We start from the raw sequence: 20227 nt of genomic DNA on the forward strand, positions 1-20227 counted from the left end.
TGCATGCATACAGAAACTCAAAGGTTTTTACCTGCTCCAGCAATGACCTCCAGATGTTTCCACATATGCTGCCAGGATTGCCCTTCAGCTCATGTGCATCTTGAAAACGGGGAGAGTTCCCTGATTCATTCATGATGGGCGCAGTGGAGCTAGCACACCACCATCTCGCCACCCTAATACCCCTTAATGCACAGGAGTGTTCCTTACCCAAATATGGCCTAGCAAGCCTTACCACATTCCCACAGGGTCATGCAAGGCTAGCGAAGCCAAATGCTCCCCGCCTTTCATGTCCATTGTGCATGTGTACTGGACGACAAAAGGGGAAGCACGTTTCCCAAAAGTAGGAAACCAGCCCCGGAGCACATCCTCAGCTGCTTGCAGCTGCTGAGGGAGCGCCCTGTGTTTCCACTGGGCTGGCTTGCTTTGCTTTGTTCCTGCAGAACTAGTGGTGGGTCGGAGCCCCATCACTTATTAGCACCCTGTGAGTGGGAGCTGCCCAATCAGAAGGCTCGAAACGCGCGCTAATGCTCCTGATCCAGCCCGCGTTTCAAGCTGCCGGATCGCCGGCTCCCCAGCCCGCCATATTCCCCCACCGCTGTAGCCATTTTGCCCCCTAACACCCACTCCCTTATTGCTGTTGCAGATCATGCAGCTTCTTTCCTGGCTCCGCTTGGCTGCCATGGAAAGGGAAGAGAGGCTCCGTACAGAGCCCTGCCTTTCCCAACCATGGTGGCCATCTTTACACAGTATTTTCATTTAATGATCAGGATGGCCCGCGCGTCCCGTTCTTTGAATGAAAATACTTTTTAACACCCCGGGTTACCACATTGCTAACTAGGGTGCTAATGGTGTTATTAACCCATTTCATGGGCTATACCGGGGGTAACGTACCGGTGCCCTCGTTAAGTGCCCTCGCTTCGCTCGAGTCTTCAATTCGAACTGCCAGGCCATTATCACCTGTCGCATACAAACCAGCCCTATTACCCAGATGTACCTTGATAGCAAATTAGAGGACGCCAAAACACGAGGGAAATGTGAAAGGATTTTTGCAGGTAGTTTTGTGGTGAAAATGTTACACTTCAGCTCACATTAGTCAGCTGAAATGTGTGCACATTACAAATGCGTGTGCAAGAAGGTAACTTGTCAAGATGTGATGTACGGGTCTGGCGCTGGACTTTCTGCTGCTCAGTTCAGCAGATGGCAACGTGGGGACAAGCAGTGCTTTAAGTGGGCCAGCATTCTCTGAAAAATGGGGCTGAGCCGGGGCCCCCGGTCCCACCACAACATTGGCAGAACACATTATCCAACTGCAGCCGCGATGGGAGATGCACCTGCCATTAACTCATGCAAGCTGACAGAAGTGCCATCTAGCTGCAGCGTCACTGTGGCCTGCTGGCACTTCTTTCAGTCACAGCAACCTCCTCTGGTGACCCCTTGTGTGAGGTATCATAAGAGGAAGTTACTATCCTTTGTTACACCACGCCCTCCCCAGGTCACCGAGGCGTCTTTAACCCTCTGCGAACCTGGGGATTGCGTGACATGTTTCAAGGTTTATAAAAGATGGTTTGAAAAGTACACAATTCAAGCCATCTTTTATAAAGCTTTGCCGACGGACAAAGACGCCTCGGGCTTTGTCCGTTGTCAAAGCTTTATAAAAGATGGATTGAATTTTTTACTTTTCAAACCATCTTTTATAAACAGAAATGTTTTAAAAAGATGGTTTGAAAAATATTCAAACCGTAAGGTATGCACACTAATATATTATAAATGTTATACATTTGTGTGCGTACCTTACTATGGTTTGTGTACTATGCAAGCCATCTTTTATAAACATAGAAATATGTTAAATAGTTCTATGTTTATGAAAGATGGCTTGCATAGTACACAAACCATAGTAAGGTATGCATACACATATATAAGTGAATTTATATATTTGTTTGCGAACCTTCCTTTGGTTTGTGTACTCGGTTAGGCCACGCCCATCCTGCAAGCCATGCCCCCAAATGAGCCCCTCCCCCCTTGATTTCTTACCCCACTTAAAGCCCAGGGGACCAGAGTTTTGAATATCTGGGCTATTGGAAAATGGTTTGCTAGGAACGGGGTTTCAGCAGGGTCGGATTGGCCCCTCAGCCTTTCGGCCCGTGGCCCGGCCGAAATCGTCCCTGGGGAGTGGTGGCTGGTTTCTGGCCATGCCTGGGCCGGTTTGGAAGAAAGAAAAATAAATACATTTTTTCACATTTCTTTTTCTTCCAAAAAGCCTTTCATTCTTCTTAGGTCTATAAATGAGTGCCAACACAGGTTGTGTGATATTGTATGCATATTTGTTCTATAAAAAAGAGCTTAAGCGTAAGTGCTATACAATAACATATCATTTGGCCTTGGACGTCTGCTTGGATTCACAGTAATTTAGTGAATGCTATTTGATGCCACTTCCTGTTTTGTCAAGGGGTGAAAGGTCATGTTTCATCGATTTCCGGGAAGTCACTTTGGGGTGGGGTCAAATGACATCACTTCCAGTGATGTCATCAGAGGTCATGGGTCATGAGGCGAGGGGTGAGCCACTTTATTTGGGTGACCGGGCCTATTTCAGTCCGACCCTGGGTTTCAGTCTAAAAACTATGCAATTAAGTGTTTGCTCTCTGGGTTTTCCACAGTGACGATGGAGAGGTTTGTTTGTATTTGCGCTTCATCTAGTGGCTAATTTTATCAACTGCAGTAAGCCTTTTGCTTCCGCATTGGGTGAGACCAAGGATTAGAGCTCGGGGAGTAAACAAGTGTGGTGCTCCAGCAGTCATTCAGTTTCTCTTTGGTTGTTTTCTAGTTTGTAGAACGTGTTGGGGACTGTGACATTGCCTCTGGCTAGATTCCCTATTGCAAATATTTCCTCAACCATGGAGCTAGTGGTAACATAGAACAGCGTTGTTTATTAACGTCTTGCGGAGGGAGTGTTTTGATTGTGACTCTGTTAGGGATGAGGCATTTTCTACAGGCCAGGCCATGCTCTGTGGTAATTTTCCCAGTCATGTTTTCTTCATCCTTCCCTCAGATGGTTGAAGCTGCTTCTAAGGATGTCATGTCAAACCCTTCCTGGCCTCCATAGAGCTGGGAGATATGACCACTTCCAGTGCCGCGCAACAGAACGGCGCATTTGGAGAAAAATGTGTCTCCTCCGCTATTCAACCCGCATTGCAGAAATTACATCAGCCTCTTGGGTTGGGCGACATTCCTACCAAATCAAGAGGGCATAGCTCCAGTCTGCTCCAGGCCCCTGAACCTTCCAGCCAATTAGGAGGCAAACATTTATCATGTGCTCTGATTTGTTGTAATGGCTGTAATTTCAACCAAATGGAGTGCACTTAATTGGCCATCCTCCAAAATGGCTGAAATGTTCAGGGGTGCTGACCACGAGGGTAAAAAAAGGTAAAAATGAGCTCACGCAAACTATGCCTCACCAGCCGGGCAGAATCAAGTTCTAGAATCCACATACTCAGCTCTGCTGGCACCATGTTTGCCCCCTCAGCCCCATTCCCTTCTCTGAAGACCACTCTTCTCTCTGCCTGCTCCAGGTTCAGTAACTCTGCGCCACTGGCAACAGCTGGCCAGACCCAATCTGGGCGTCATCCTGGACCCCCGTCCTGGCGTGCTTACGAAAGACTTCCGTCAGCTGGACGTGGACCTGGAAGAGGTCTACAACCTGAACGACTTTGAGGAAGACGAAGTGGACCTGAGCTCCTTCCAAGCCCTGGCTACCTCAACCCCTTCTAAAAGCAGAGAGAGCACCAGCAGTGAGTATCATTGGGCGCAAGGGTTACCTCCTGGATACAGACCGATAGATGTGTGAAGACGGTGGTTGATTTTGAGCCCATTATTGTAAAAAAAGACTATGTTCTGAGCATGGCACTCCCGGGTTTTCAGAAGAACCAGTGACTTCCCATTAAGATTTATTGTATGGAAACATATCTTGTCTGGTTGACATGAAAACCTGGGTGTATTCATCCACTGAGGAAGGGATCCCACCACCCCTCCTACAGTGTGTAATTATAAAAAGAACCACCTTTGCTAGCGAACTCAAATGCAACCTTATTTATTTATTTTGACCGCCCATATGAGAAGTCTGTAATATTATAGATCTAAATCTGCCTTCCGGTTTGATAACTCAGAGGTGCCTTTGGCATTGGCGATGCCGTGACACAACAGGACCGTTTTCTGTTGCTGCCCTAATCCATTGGAATGTCTTACTTTCCTTTTCAGTGCTCCTGTCCTTCTCTCTCTCTCTCCTCTCTCCTCTCTCTCCTCTCTCTCCTCTCTCTCCTCTCTCTCTCTCCTCTCTCTCCTCTCTCTCCTCTCTCTCCTCTCTCTCCTCTCTCTCCTCTCTCCTCTCTCTCTCTCTCTCTCTTCCCCCCCCCCCCTCCCCCTCCTTGGATTCACAACATTTGAGTTGTTTTCCCACTGTCGTGGAACACTTGCGATAGTTGGAATCCTTCAAAACTTGGGAATCCGGCGTGGCTATCCAGGTCCAGCCATTGCTACCGGCATGCAGTTGGGCCTGCTTCAGCTGCAGCTTCACCTCGAATTTCCCATTCAGAAATTAACCCTGTGACGGCCAGGAACATTCAACACTTGTGAAGCTGAGCAGTGGATGGGTGCAGAGGGATCCTGTAACAGGAAATATACATTCCTGCTTGCGGAATCCAGCCCATCTCAGAGTGGCAATGTTTGAATGTGGCCCGTCTGCAGGGTTGATCTCTGTGGTGAATATTCAATGCTTGTCAATCAGAGAAGCAGAACCAGGGTTCCAGGTAAGCACCTCCCCTCTCTCCTTGCTCCGCTATTGCTTTCCTTCGTTCGTCTTCTGTGCCGCTTCCTGTTCTTGTGGGTTTCCCTCTCCTTTTCGTCTGTGTATGTCTCTCTCATCCGATTGCCTTTGTATATCCCTTCATTCTGTGTCATCTCAACTCCTGCAGAAGACCTCCAAGGATGTGTACTTGTGTTTCCCGACACAAGGTCCACAGAGGCGTAGACAGGGTAGGGCTGTGCGGGCAAGGCCCACCCAAAATCTGTAAATGCCCACTCAGCAGCGCTGTGTGGGCGTTTACACATGTTAATGTCACTGTAGTGGGCCCAACTACATTAGCTTCAGGCCACACTTGTTAGGTAAAATCCTGGCTGCACCTCTGCGCGAGCAACATCGTAAGATGCCCCCTCGGCCCCATACAGATACATGTGCATTATTTATCTTATATAAAAGGGCCTCTGTAGATGTTAGATCTGTGTGCAACCCTCTGATGCAACTGGTTGACCTGACACGACATTGGTCTCACAGTATCGTTTGTTCATTTAAAGTGAGGTCAAGCAAACGCCCATCAGCCTCGGCTGTTCAGCCTCGTGTATTGCTGCCCCAGAGACCCTCTGTTTTATTCTGGCCATTTCTTTTTCACTGCAGTTGTCACATTATATCTGGTTAATACAAAATTGCCCGTTATCCGGCCCTCCACCCTCTTGCAGTAGCAAATACGGTTTGTTTTATAAATCGAGCTGTGGTCACTGGAACATCAGGAGATTTGGGAAGGCTCTAAGGGTCTGTGTAATTCTTGCTCTGAGGTCCGACTCTCTGGTGGCTGTGGGGGGCGTTTGAGTCCAGTTTCACGTGTGCATATGTGATTGGTAAATACCCTTTTTTTAAAAGGGGGCACCTGTTTTCACCAGAAGTTAAAGCATTAAGTGGTTATTCAGGGTCCTTCGAAGCTGCTGGGAGCTATTTAGATCCTAGTTGCCTGGCTAGCTTATAGCCAAAGGCTACCAAGAGCTACGTTTACTTGCCCAGGCCATCTGGGGCCATTCAAACATACATATGTAATATTAACTCTGTAGCTTTGGTACTATTGATAAATGAGGATAGAGGACATTTGGAAAGGAACCATTGTACCATTTCCACAGTTTTCTCCTGTTGTAACTGGTGCCTTGATGTCCCTGGGCTTAGTGCGCTGCTATAAATGCATAAATAAATAAATATAATGAAGACAAATGCAGAGTTTGCATCTCATGCTCAAGTTCGTTTTGTGACGTGCAGTGTGCCAGCTCCAGTCTATTGGGAGATGCCTCCCGGGTGCTGCTTTTAGCTCCTGCTCATCAAATCTGAATTGCCGACCCTGGGTATGCCACAGTGAGTCCCCTCCCAGTACCCACAGCAAGGTGGTTTGATTAGGGAAACTGACATTGTTGTGGACGGAAGCTGCCACCATTGTTCCTGGCAGTAGATGGGTCTTTCATGCCAGAACGTACCTCAGATTATTGCCCACACCCCCTGACACCCGCCATGCCCACAGTTGGCGAGTGTAGCTACCTTGCTGGGCTAAAGTTACTTGGTTGAGCTCAGAAGAGTGGGCTCTATCACTTCGCACGTTGCTAATATTGAGCCAGCACCTGGAGACAGCTTCTGGGAATATTTCTGATACTTGCTTTCATCCGCTGACACCCTGGTGCGTGTTGACCCTAGACTTCTGACCCATGCAGGTGACAGGGGAGACCACGTGTGCAGTGCATGAGAGGAATCTGACAGTTTAGGCTTGCGCCAACCGCAACCTCATAGGACGATTGATCCCAGGGGTGCGCAACGCGCCTTGCCGTCACATCTTTCAGTCTAGGAGGCCTCTGTGCTCTCATGTATCCTTCATCCATGCCCACACTCAACTTTGTGTTGCTCTCTCAACCCCACCTCCCATGCAATATCGGCCCACCAGCCCCACACCGCAACCTATGTCCCATTGTTAGTTTCTGCAAATGTGCCATGCTCTAATCCTCCCCCTTGCATGTTAACCCATTGTTTCATGTGCTTTTTCAGTGTTGCACTCCGTCAATAACCTTCCCCAGACCCCGTCTACGTACACCGTCACCACCTGCCGTATGCTGCAAAAGGCCAAAGATAATACCACCGTCACTCCCAGGTAAGCGGCCCTCTCCTCCCCGGCTCCTCCAGGAGGCTTACAGCTGCCATGCGCTTGCATTGAGTCCGCATCCTTGCCACCCATCTTTTAGTGCTTTCCTCTTCTGCCTGCACTGTTCCGTCACTCCCAGGTAAGCGGCCCTCTCCTCCCCGGCTCCTCCAGGAGGCTTACAGCTGCCATGCGCTTGCATTGAGTCCGCATCCTTGCCACCCATCTTTTAGTGCTTTCCTTTTCTGCCTGCACTGTTCCGTCACTCCCAGGTAAGCGGCCCTCTCCTCCCCGGCTCCTCCAGGAGGCTTACAGCTGCCATGCGCTTGCATTGAGTCCGCATCCTTGCCACCCATCTTTTAGTGCTTTCCTCTTCTGCCTGCACTGTTCCTTCACTCCCAGGTAAGCGGCCCTCTCCTCCCCGGCTCCTCCAGGAGGCTTACAGCTGCCATGCGCTTGCATTGAGTCCGCATCCTTGCCACCCATCTTTTAGTGCTTTCCTCTTCTGCCTGCACTGTTCCGTCACTCCCAGGTAAGCGGCCCTCTCCTCCCCGGCTCCTCCAGGAGGCTTACAGCTGCCATGCGCTTGCATTGAGTCCGCATCCTTGCCACCCATCTTTTAGTGCTTTCCTTTTCTGCCTGCACTGTTCCGTCACTCCCAGGTAAGCGGCCCTCTCCTCCCCGGCTCCTCCAGGAGGCTTACAGCTGCCATGCGCTTGCATTGAGTCCGCATCCTTGCCACCCATCTTTTAGTGCTTTCCTCTTCTGCCTGCACTGTTCCGTCACTCCCAGGTAAGCGGCCCTCTCCTCCCCGGCTCCTCCAGGAGGCTTACAGCTGCCATGCGCTTGCATTGAGTCCGCATCCTTGCCACCCATCTTTTAGTGCTTTCCTCTTCTGCCTGCACTGTTCCGTCACTCCCAGGTAAGCGGCCCTCTCCTCCCCGGCTCCTCCAGGAGGCTTACAGCTGCCATGCGCTTGCATTGAGTCCGCATCCTTGCCACCCATTTTATAGTGCTTTCCTTTTCTGCCTGCACTGTTATTTCTAATTCATTTCATTTTTTTTGTTTGCATCCTGATTCCAGACCACGAAAGTCCTGGCTTAAGCGCTTACTGCAGCTCTTGAAACTATGACAGGGGGGCCTGTTGCTAATGTAAGAGTGTGACCCCAACCCACCCCCAGCTCTTTAGAAGCACAGACTGCAGTCGCCTCAAGTACACCATGTAAAGTGAGGAGTTTCTTCATTGAATCCACCTGGTGTCCTTGAGGTTACTGGAGTCCTTTCTGGCAAAGAGTGGCTCTGGCTGCTAAGTGACTGAGGCAGAGACCCCGCGGTGGAGCGATCTGTGCACAAAACCTGCGGTAGTCTGCATGTAAAGACGTGCCGCGCTGTGTGTTGCGACCAAGAAGGCCAGCCAGAAGCCGCTGCGTCTCACCACAGTTTCCATTTGCGGATACGTGTAGCTTGCCTCGAGTTATTGCCCGCCCCCGCAGAGGTCAAGTGCTGTTTAAGGTCCGAGGTGTTCCTATTCATGTGGACATCAGCGCACGCCATTTGGAATCCAGGAAGACCCGCATCATGCGGCAAAGTTGTACATGCACCACGCACCGTGCTGCCATGCTCCCTATCAAGCGGTGATCGTGTTCTCATTGAAGTATGCCAGAGCCACTGCCTTTGCCATAATAGTTAACGATTTTAACCACTGTTACTAATCACTAACCAGTCCTTTTGACTTCCTGGCCTGCTCTAACATGTTAGCTGCAGATTTAGTCATTAACCAAGTTTTCTATTGTCACGTTCTAACGGCATGGGGGCGGGGCATGCAGGAGCGGGACACCAGTACCTGTCCATTCAAATGTCATAGAGACTTACCTTTTGAAAACCGATACAAATGGACTTGTTGGCGCCATCATGCCTCAGTGATTGTTCGCTCTTTCTTTCTCCAAAAGTCTACCCACCTTTGGCAGCGGCTTGGACGTGATTGGGACGTCCCCTGCACCCGAGGTACTACAGCTCAAACGGCTGCCCCTGCATCCCTAAACGAGCGTTCTCCTGTCCGCACGCGGGTGCAGGATATTGGGAGATGCCTACGTCTGTGGTGACGTCACAACGTCACGTGGTCATCCAGGCCACATAACTCCGCAGTAGGCAGGCTCGAACTGGGGCATTGAATCCATCCAGGCACCAATGAAAAAGTGGGCCACAATCACACATAACAATTCATTACTATCCAGAACAGAGGGTTTGAGTAATAGTCAAGGGGGTGTTTTTTACAAAATATGTTGCAAATAATGCATTTGAACACATACGTGCTTAGTAGCATTGGATACATCTAGTGTAGTAATTTATGAAACTAGCCCATGGGCCAAAAAATTGGTCTGGTCTGTAAAGAAACCCGACTTATCCTGCAATCATGGACTGGCACTTTGGCATTGCTCTATAGGTAGGGGTGGCCCGACAACTATAAGAGGCCCTGGAAGTATTTTTCACAGTGGCCCCATATTGCATATTTGTAGCAAGCCCAATCCTTTTCCTATAGGAAACTTTGAGCCTGGCTCTAGGCTGCCCTGTGGCATTCAAGTTCACCTCTTGGGCTCCAAAACATCAAACAGTAAAAAGGCATGACAAACAATGGGCCCAGATGCCTACAAAAAAAAAAAAAAACACCAGTGACCATGTACATTCATAAAATCAATAGCCAATAACATGAATTGGAGATAAACATGGTGGCTAAGTAGCAAATGGTGAGCGAATCAGGGACCAAGCTCATGATGGTCGAAGTCGAACTCGAGTCTCAGGGAGGGAGCTATACATTAGCTCGAATATAGGGTGGCCAACTCTTTGATAGTCTTTTGCGGGACACTTGCCCCCAAGGCGGTGATGACGTCACAACGTCATTCATGTTTGACCCGCCCCTTTTAAAATTATTATTTTTTTAATGGCTCTTAACACCTGGCTTAATTGAAAAGCAAATGGTTTGTCCTTGGGAGGCGATGGTCCCGTTTTTTTTAACTGCAAACATGACCATCACGACCCCAGGAACAAAGCATTAGATAGCATTTCAATTAAGCCAGGTGTCAGAGCATTACAGCTCGACCTGGAGGCTCAAAAGAGCCAGGGCTGCAGAGCAGCACGGAGAAAGAAAGCAGCAGGCGGCAGCGCCATACTGTGTCCATGGCCACTTCAGTCTGCAGAGTGGCTGTGCTGGAGGCAGGTTGTCCTGACGAAAGTCGGGACAACCTGCGTCCCGCACAGCCACTCTGCAAACGGCGGGACGGAGTCCCTAATTGCAGTATAATCCTGCAAATTCCGGGACAGTTGGCCACCCTACTCGAATACCCTTCATTAATGTTTCTTGATGAGTTAACGGGACACGAGAAGTCTGTTACTAGAAATAGCCCCAACGCAATGATCATCAGTATTTTTATATAGTGCCGTTTCCTCCCACTTCTTAGCACTGTATTAATAGCCGATTTTACCCAATTTAATGGTACTTGATTTTTGGATACCGGAAGAGGTTTGAACTTGCTAAGTGCCAGCTTGCTAAATGGTAAGTGCAGACCCTATGACCGGGCCATCTGGCCCGTCCAGGATCTTCTCCCGGTGAAATTGGTTAGCCACGCCACTCCATGCACCGCACCTTTTTTTTCTGTCTGCTTGTATATGGGTATTTTGTTAAAACACCTCAAACGCCGCAAAACATTGCTTGAACAAAGAGTTGGAATAGAGCAGTCTGCCCTCCTAGGCAAATATGTTTTCCCAGTTGTCAAAGTAAGAACCCCAATTTTGCTATTTATAACCTCATGGTGAGCATGTAGAAGGTTTGCAACTCCTTCATTTTAATATGGAATCTAGCGGTAAAGCTTAAGCAGAGCTGTACTTGTGTTACTTCTGGCCCTGAGCAGAGCGGAAGTCACGCTAATCATTGCTGCCCCAACTTAACCGAACACTGGGCCTCCACGCTCTCCTCTCAGAGCCCTTTCATCTCTGCTGCCCGTCCTTCCGGTCTCAGAGGTTCTCCATCTCTGGGGGAGGAGCTGGTGAATCCCAAATTGGCTAGCGTCCTGAACCCCTTCCTGAGCTGCTTGCAAAGACTTCCATTGGGGTCTGCAACCAGCGGCTCTCCAGATGTTTTGGCCTTTAACTCACCCATGGCTATGCTGGCTAGGGTTGATGGGAATTGTAGTTCAAACATATGGAGACCCCAAGGCTGCAGACCCCTGAAGCAGATGGACATATATCTGGAAAATACAGTGCTTGTCTTTGATTCACTGCAGTATCCTTATTTATAAAGCAACCCCATACCTTTATTTTCATATCTAACATGTTATAGGCCCTTGGCTTGGTCACTTAGTGCAGACCTTTGCAGTGCGCAGTGACAGCGCTGTCACTGGCCTTTCAGGTGTTGGTACATGACCATCCATGTTCCCCCTTTGTTGATTGGAATAGTTCTAAGTGATTTTACCGAAGATTCTATATTCGAGGCATGTTTTACTGAAACCTTTTTACCAATGAAATGCAGAATGTTTTATTAATTTTTTATTTGAGGGGGCTTGCCCCCCCAAGCCCGCCGTTTCCCCATGTTTTTAATACCCCAAGGCCCTCCCCACCTGTTTTTTAACCCCTTAACTCCCGTTTCTTTCTTTCTTTCTTTCTTTCTTTCTTTCTTTCTTTCTTTCTTTCTTTCTTTCTTTCTTTCTTTCTTTCTTTCTTTCTTTCTTTCTTTCTCATTTCTCCCTTTCTCTTTCTTTCTTTCTCTCTTTCTCTCTTTCTCTAAAAAAGTTTTGTTAAAATATGCCTCGAATAAAAAAATCCTCTGTAAAATCACTGGATACTGAACGGGAGTACTGCAAGTAGCCAGCAGGTGCTAGACTGGCACAGATAGCTGGGTTGGTATCTGGCTGCTGACCACTGAGGGAGCATTCAAGCTTGAGTTACCAGTGTCCTTGGATAGTGTCGAAAATCATCTGTTAATTGAAAAAAATAATTCATGGCACTCAGGTCTGGGGGTTCAAATTACTGTGTTTTTCAGCTCAATGAGGCGTGGAGTTCATTGTTGAGGCTGTGGTTGCACACCTGTGTATTTGCATTCTCTTTCATGATGGCTCTTCCTGGTCCAATATCTGAGCACCCATCGTTGTGTGATGGTGCGTGATCAGATGCAAGAGCATGTAGCCTCTAGAGTAGACCTGCCGAACATTCAGTTTAAATGTCAACTTTCCTTTATATATTTATTTTATTTAATGGGACACGTTTACCTACAAACTTTTCACATAATATTTCATCAAGGAACATCGTCCTCACACATGAACCCTCACTTTTATTTGCATAAAACAGGCATTCCATTACATCGTCTTAAATACAATATAAAATAGATGTCCACAATATTAATATACAACTATTTTAGTAGCATTAAAATAAATGTTTAAACTATTTTAACTCCTATTAGTTTCTCTTCTTAAATTCTTCTGACTCTATTAACCACACCCTATAAAACGCCTCCTCACAGTCAGGCAGTATCCCGGCTGTAATTACGGTTAACTATAATTGCGTTAGCACCAACCGATTCGGCACTATTAACGTTGCATCACGGGTTGCGCGTTAACGGTAAATCCCTGTTTGGTCCATTGGATTCAATGGTGCATTTTCGGCACAAATACCAGATGCTAATACAGCCAGCAGTAATTGTGCGCAAAAGAGGGCGCTAAATGTGATTTTCACCTCCAGAAAAAAGCTGGTGGTAAAACAGCCCATTTAGCTCCCACCTCGCCAGCCCTTAAATGCAGAGGTAATACCGTTACCGTTATCGCCCAACTCATAATGAGGCCCAAAGTGCCATATGCAAACACTTATTTCTGGAGTCAAGTCAGTAGCGCCAGAAATCATTACTTTTTTATTGCTTCATATTCTGAGATGCATTTCCCCAATAGAGTCATATATGTCCCAAAGCCATCAAGACATGTCTTGAGATTTCAGTCATGCTCTCTATTTTGCAATTCCCGCAGAATCTATTGGCCACAGAGAGTTGTGATTGGGGCCTGGAATTGCCAGTACAGGTAGTTGATCAATACACGATCGCAGTAAGAACCACCGTGATTCGGTTGAAGGGCACAGCAAAAAAAAGGGCGGGGCAATCTTGTAACTATGAACAATCATTGATATTTCCTTATTTCTTTAGTGACGCCAACTGCTCATAGTTTCACTCCCATATTTCAAGTTTTTCCCCAAACATCTGTTTTGAAAGTGCATAGTTTAAGTCCCAGTTCGGCAACCAACCTATTACTATAAATCATTTAATAGCAGCTTCACAGTAGCCATAATTTCCTATTAATTTCATAACGATTCCTAACTGGGACAGCAATGTACATTTTGGATTAAACATTGCTTTGAGGTACAAGTTACCCAATTGTTTTCGAAGCCTAATATTATTTTCCAAAATGTTCCTTCAAAGTCCTGAGGTCAGTGTATCTCTTTCAGGGACACTGCCACAAGCCCTTAAATAATAGTAGGGCAAAAACATTGCTTGTATAATCTTATCGCACCATCTAGGGAAAAGCCCCCTGTATGCCGTGAGAATTTATCAATCGGCACCGTGAGTTGCAGGGCTTTCCAACTCCTAGAGCTGATCAACCCTTTATAACCTTTACCCGAGTAAATGTTCACCCCAAGATAAGTATATTTTTCTGCAAACGCAATTTGCCCTTCAGTGTCATCAACTGGGGTCGAGGGAGATGCCTACTCGCAAACTGCATCACTTTGGTTTTATTGATGTTGATAATCAAAGAATTCTCACATGAACACAACATGCTTGCAGACCTAGACAACCCAGAGATGGTATGATCAAATACCACAAGATCATCAACATAGGACATTGAGATAACATGAGACCCTCCTCTCCTCGGCAATTCTGACCCCCACCCCCAATCATCCAGAAAGCTCCACAAGATGCAAGTTAAACAACAGGGAGCCCAACACCCCCCCCCTAATTAATCCCCTTATCTGTGACAATAAGGGGCGTGGTGGTTCCCCCGCTGTGCAATCTCACTCGCACTTGGGAAACTACATGCAGAAGTCTCAGCATTCTCAACAGCCCCTCAGGACATCCAAAGGTCCTCAACGTATCCCTATCAAGAGAGTCAAACGCTGCTCAAAAGTCAATATAAACTGCATATAATTCTGGGTATTTCTTGTTCGTAGCTCTCTCAACTAGATAATCAATTAAATGTACATTGTGGGAAGTTCCTCTAAGGGCGCCCATGTACACCATGAAAGTATTGTTTTGTAAAGGGATATTGATTTTTCATTTTGTGCAGTGCTCAGTAAATGGATACTCGTGCATGTATGTTAAAGTCTGTTTTCTCCATTCTTTCTTTTTCAGTCTTTATAATTCCCTTCTTCCCTCTTGTGGGAGCTTTGAGAGCCTGAGCTCAGCGTGCATCGATTGCCAGCCTCCCCTGCCTACACATCCACAGGGTTTGCGGCCAGCGGGCATCAGGCCTGGCGCACCCCTCGGACTTGTGACCCTCATGAAGAAGCATGGGATTTCAGCTGCCGTCTACCCAACTTTAGGCATTGACCTGATGCCAGGGGCCTTTCGGTCTGGGGGGGCTACGTCCGAGTCCTCCACATCCTACCCATGCTTTCGACTGGGGGGAGAATGGAAACCGCATCCCACCCGAACATTTAGAGGTTTTGACTTTGCCGGATCCCTCTTGGAAAAGATGAGGCCAGTGGAACGGAGAGGGAAGTGGCCAGCGGGGGGAGCAAACAAAAATAGCATCTTCAGCTTCAACCTAGTGGACAAGTTGAAGCGGCTGAGGCTTGACAGCGTTGTGGAGAGGGGCGAAGTCTCATTTCAGAAAGCTGCAGAATCCAAGCCGCCTTGGGACTACGACTAGTCATTATCTCGCCTTTACCAGAATTCCTTCAACAGATGGCAACCGTGAGAAAGGCCACCACCTAAATAAGTGCAACCGCATACTAGGCAAGTGGTAACACCTGAAGGCCCTTTGTGCAACCTTAGTTTGGATAAAATTATCCACCCGTTAAAGCTGAAGTTGTGATGGGAAGCATCATGAGAGCTTCTCACATGGCCTGCCCAACTCTGCTGCTCTTTGGGATGGGATGATCATTGCGGTTATCCACAACAGCAGTGACTTCTCCTTCTTTTGGAGGTTGTTTTTTCCCCTTACACACTCCACGTTGCTACCAATCAAAACAAATTGCTATTACGCAAGTACAGTAATGAACTGTAATCCTACTCCAATGAACCCCAAAGCCAACCTAATTCCCTTCCATGTCCTCCCGGCTATTGAAAAGCCACTATTCTCTGTCTGATGAAATAATGGTAACACTATGAACTGGGGTGCTTTTCTAGACGACCCATAAAGGTAAGGTAGATGATTTCCTGACAGCAGCCTTCCGAAAGACTGACCGATCGATGGCCTCTCAAGAACTCTTCAAACGGTTGCACCGTTGGAGTGTCTTTTGGTTGATTACTTTATACCATTTATGAAATGGTGATACAGGGCAGCCCATCCATGCTGCTGGCCAGTCATGCTTCGCGTATAGTTCCATGACTAGGGATGGGGTGGCGGTATTGGAGTAACAATAAGCAAACTAAGAGAGGTCTTGAGAGGGGACTGTAAAGAAGGGAGCAGTTATCAGACTAGCGCTATAGGTCTCATTGTCCGGGAAACACAGTTGGGATAGGGCCATTACAAAGGTGGGGCACACCTTGAGTTGTTGAGATGTGCATGCAAAATCCCAACTGATATTTCCATTGGGCCTAAAAAATAACAAAGACTAAGCTCCTCTTGTGTTTTCCGTCCAGAATTTTGTCCGAATTCTCTGGGACTTTTGTCAAGCTTCTCTACGGTTGGGGTGTTTGGGCATGCCGATGGGAAGTGTTCCTCTGTTAATCCATGTACTGTAAGATAGTGTTGCCGAAGTGAAGGACTCTCACCTCCACCCACCTACAAGCAAGGACTCTTTAAATGCTTGTAAAATTGCACTCCCTCCAGTGATCCGCTGCAGCGCGTCAATCGTGGGCTCCACCAGGGTCCTGCACTGATCCCGGTTTCAGGCCACGACTGGGACCTTTTTATGCTTCAAAAGTAGCATTCTTTTCGGTACTGATCACCTGCTGGCCTCCTCCTCCTCTTCGCCAGCAGTAATGTGCAATAACATCCTATGACATTTTACGCCATAAGAAACAGCAGGAAGAAACCTTTTTATTCTTTGGAATCGGTCTCAATCAAGTGACGCTGTAGCTTGGTCTGCTGGGCCCAGGGTCCCATCGGCCCGGCCAAGTTAGAGCCTTTCCGTTAATGGCAGCTACATGCATTGCGTGCCTCTTTAATGTAAACCTTGGTCGAGACTTTACCCGTATCTACTGAGTTGATCCATCTGAGCTTTTTTTTAACACTGGCATTTAGGATTTCTTTTTTGACCTGGACTTCAATGCTTTTAATGTCATGATCAACTGTGCTCGTGTGATCTGGGCAGTGGGGCAACAAATCCCAGCTCTTCTGAACTGAACAACCAACTGAACAGGATCTATGTGTGCAAGTTATGGAATAGATGTGTGAATGAATAACCTGGGCGTATAGATGGAACAAGGATTGAGTTAAGAAAAGGGTTGTGAATATTTTGGTTGTTCATCAGAAAGTGAAGGATCACGGGTCAAAGCTAATGGAGCACCATGTGGATAGTGGGACCTTCTTGAACCCAAATGGGGCCCCATGAGGACCCTGGGGATACTGGAATGTAACGCATGGCGAGCGAAAATGTGGCCATGCTTTGTAGTCCAGTCGGCAGAAGTGCCATCATGCTGGCTGCAAGCAAAGTGCCTCTTCGTGTCCTGGGAATTTGTTGTCTGGACCGAATCGCCATGAGCATTGGGAGGCCCTAGAAGAACATTTGTTTTGGAAGGATGCTAATGTTCTCCCTGGATCCGCTTTATTGAAACTATAAGGAGCACGCTCCCATCTCAGCTGCCCTGGAGCATGCACACTTAGTCTGCACAGGCAATCTGAAGTCACTCATGTGTCACTTGCTAAATTGCACTGATGAGTAACGAAATATTTGTCTGGCTAGCAAGACTGTAACTTTATTACGTTGTTTAGAAAAGCAATGGTGACCGTCAATCAAATTTAGCCAATATTTTAGACATTTCAATTTAACTTGCCGTTTCAAATGTCTGTTTCTTTTGTGTTTTTGGTTGCGGCAGATACTGGGTGTACAGGTGGGATCTGAGCACGGCTGAATTTTTTAACCTTCGATATTGCACTAGGACATGGGTATATCGGTGAACCCGTAGCAGGTGGTCCCAATTTTGTCTTCTTGAGTAATATTAAACGAGTGACATTGTAGGACTTAACCTTCAGACACCAGGACTTCTCACTCCCCAGCTCGGGACAGATACCCCTTGGGGAAAGTGGTCCTAGGATGGCTGTATGTACATCACTGGATACTTCTGTTTGTTTTTAATGCACCTGAAAATACACTGGATGTAATAAATGTATCTATAAAAACGTTTTTAAACTAATGAATCAAGTGGTTTATGTCTACTTTATTCTTGCAATAGCTATGCAAGGCTGGGGCTCCAAGAACGCCATTGCCTGGCGATATCCAGCACTGTGTGCAGGGACGTCATTTCAGGGGTAGCGGAAGTGACATCACACGACCCTTGACCCACTGGTGACATCACAGGAAGTGATGTCATTTGACCCCACCCCGAAGTGATATCGCAGGAAGCGATGAAACACGACATTTCACCCGTTGACAAAACAGGAAATGCTATCACATAACATTGTACACTCCAAAAAATATGGTTACGATATCACTATATTGTGATGTACATTTCATACAAGAATGAATCGCCATATGTATCATTAAGATCAGTGTGTATAGGCCCATATTACCAAATTACTGTGAATGCAAGCAGACGTCCATGACCAAATGATAATGATGTGTTATTATATAGCACTTACGCTTAAGCGCTTTATATAGAAAAAATATACACCCAATATCACCCAACCTGTGTTGGTACTCATTCGACTTCAGAAGGATGAAAGGCTGAGTTGAGGCATTTAAGAACAGACTACATCAGTGACTCACCCCCTGAAGTGTGCCTGAAATAAACCTTTATTGAGTCTAGTAATTATTGTATAGAATTCCAGAAAGACACATTATTTGGTATTCATATTCTTTCTTATTTAGGGTCAGTGCTGAAAGTGTTAGACTTGTGGCACTCCTTTTCTTATTTTTCTTATTGTTTTAAGGGGCCTGAACAAGAAAGCCAGCCACTCCAGAAGCATAGAGCCACATGGTGCTGGCCACAGTCCATGAGCTTGCATTCCCCCAAAAAAAAGAAAAGACCTCAGAGGTTGTAGTTTGTGACCTCTGGCGACCCCTAAATGACGTCCCTGACTGTGTGGTCCAGAGCAAAGGATACTGGATGAGGTGGTCATATTTTTCAATACTATAAAGTCAATACTGCACCCGCCTCTTTAACATATTTTGGAGCTTTCATGACCACTATGGACCTGTTTTCATGAAATAAGTGGTACATGCAGAGCTAATCAAAATAAGCATGGGCCAAAACATGTTCTTAGAGCCCAAACCATCCAGGGTGAATTTGCACATGTATTACCAGAGTTCAGGGGCCAATGTGCTAGATATGACCATAGCCTAGCCTACACCCAACCAGCCACCACATCCCTGTTCTCCCATCCTCCCGTCACTCATTCTCTTTCCTACAGCAGGTTGAAGTCTGGATACCGCTGGCGGGGCACAGTACGGCTGAACTGGATAGCCCAGCCCCTTTGATGAGCAGCAATTACCCTTGAGATGGATGGGGATGCAGACTCGTACACCAAATAATAGAGCCGACTCAGGAAGTTGACAAAAGGAAGACTGTTTTAAAGTCAATTATCTAAAACAGGGAGCATAACGAACATCAACGCAAATGCTCGATCTTCAAACTCAAAGAATTTAAGAAAAAACTGTACTTTTATAAGAAAAATGTTTCATCAATGACGTCTAACCTACGTGTTACCAATGTCATCCTACGTGGCAGACTACAAAAACCAAACGGAGGGAGTGATTGGCTCTAGGTGAATATCTAAGTATATGATCCATACTAGTCTAAAAAAGTGTAACTATGTGATTGGTTACTTAACATCAGGTGGGCAACTAAGCCCTCCTCTAAAAATGACCAATACGAACGTCACTAAATACACAACATCCCATTGGTTTACACACTATATGACCCCTGAATAAGTAGATCCTCTATAGTTGGTTGGCACTCTGTCCATCTTCAGTACTTTTCCACCTACAGTAGCCGCCTGCAGGCTGGCCGTCCAGATGCTGGTGAGGTTACCTTAACTTTAGCTTCCCACCAATTAGCATATCAATCTATCATCACCTCAGTGGTATATTGTCAATTAGTCCTTTGAACTTCGTCCTTGAGGGTGTTCTTAGCTCTGAGGAAATTAGGGAGTGAGCAGCACAGTCAGCCTCATGCGTAGGTGTGACCATCTCATTCATCCAACTTCATGCTTCCATGTGACTAGAGACCATAAAATCAAGCCTTTTTGTGTATTTAATATTTTATTCCAATAGACCTCTGACGTTTTCCTTGTTATGTTCACTATATCTGAACAGGAGATTTGTTCTTTCACATGATTTTGCATCCAAAGTCAGTTTACTCCAGTTTGATAAGACGTTGGCTTCTTGGGGCTCACCCAAACTCACCTTTCTGAGCTCCGCTTCTGTAATTCAATGTCTGCTTTTTTAACTGCGACACACTGAACTGCTGCCTTTTTGCTAATGACCAACCTGCTTTAATACGTTTAGTGGAAACATCCATAATTCTCTCATTCCTATTTATGTATAAGTTGGTGCTTGCCGCAATCTATTTACTGTAAGAGTAGAGCAAGCTTCACGATTACTTTGCTGCTTGCGTTTCTTCTGCATCTGTACACATGTAAAATGATTTAATATCTTCGTCTGCTTCTGTGGCATAAGTTTCTTCACCTTGAGCCCAAGATGTCACTTATCCGTATTGCTTTCTTGATGCCTTATAGAATATCTGCATTCTCTGGTCACTGCATCTCTTTTATGTGCTTCATCTTCAGCTCCATAGAACATATACTGGCAATGGTTACTGACACTACCATTCATCCTTGCCATTTATTGGCTCTGCTTCTTCAGGGATTTCATTCAAATGGCCATCACATTTCTTTGTATGCAGATATAGTTTTCTCAATGGGTACCTCCGCTCCCATATT

The 20227-nt window shown here is 46.6% G+C and overlaps 1 protein-coding gene across 3 annotated transcripts in view; it reads left to right on the forward strand.

Annotated features, from left to right (window-relative positions):
• HAP1 (huntingtin associated protein 1) overlaps nt 1-17485 on the forward strand; it is a 252919-nt gene extending 235434 nt beyond the window's left edge. For 2 of the 3 annotated variants that reach the window (XM_069634508.1, XM_069634510.1), the window contains 3 exons: nt 3567-3785; nt 6842-6944; nt 14311-17485. In XM_069634508.1, the coding sequence (XP_069490609.1) occupies nt 3567-3785; nt 6842-6944; nt 14311-14830 (842 nt within the window). In that variant the 3' untranslated portion in view covers nt 14831-17485. Of the gene's footprint in view, nt 1-3566; nt 3786-6841; nt 6945-8015; nt 8085-14310 lie in introns of all 3 variants that reach the window. The other variant, XM_069634511.1, reaches the window with a different exon arrangement.
• The last annotated feature ends 2742 nt before the right edge of the window (nt 17486-20227 follow it).

The sequence above is a fragment of the Ambystoma mexicanum genome, chromosome 13 (genome assembly GCF_040938575.1).
Source record: "Ambystoma mexicanum isolate Mex_15411 chromosome 13, UKY_AmexF1_1, whole genome shotgun sequence".
NCBI lineage: Eukaryota > Metazoa > Chordata > Amphibia > Caudata > Ambystomatidae > Ambystoma > Ambystoma mexicanum.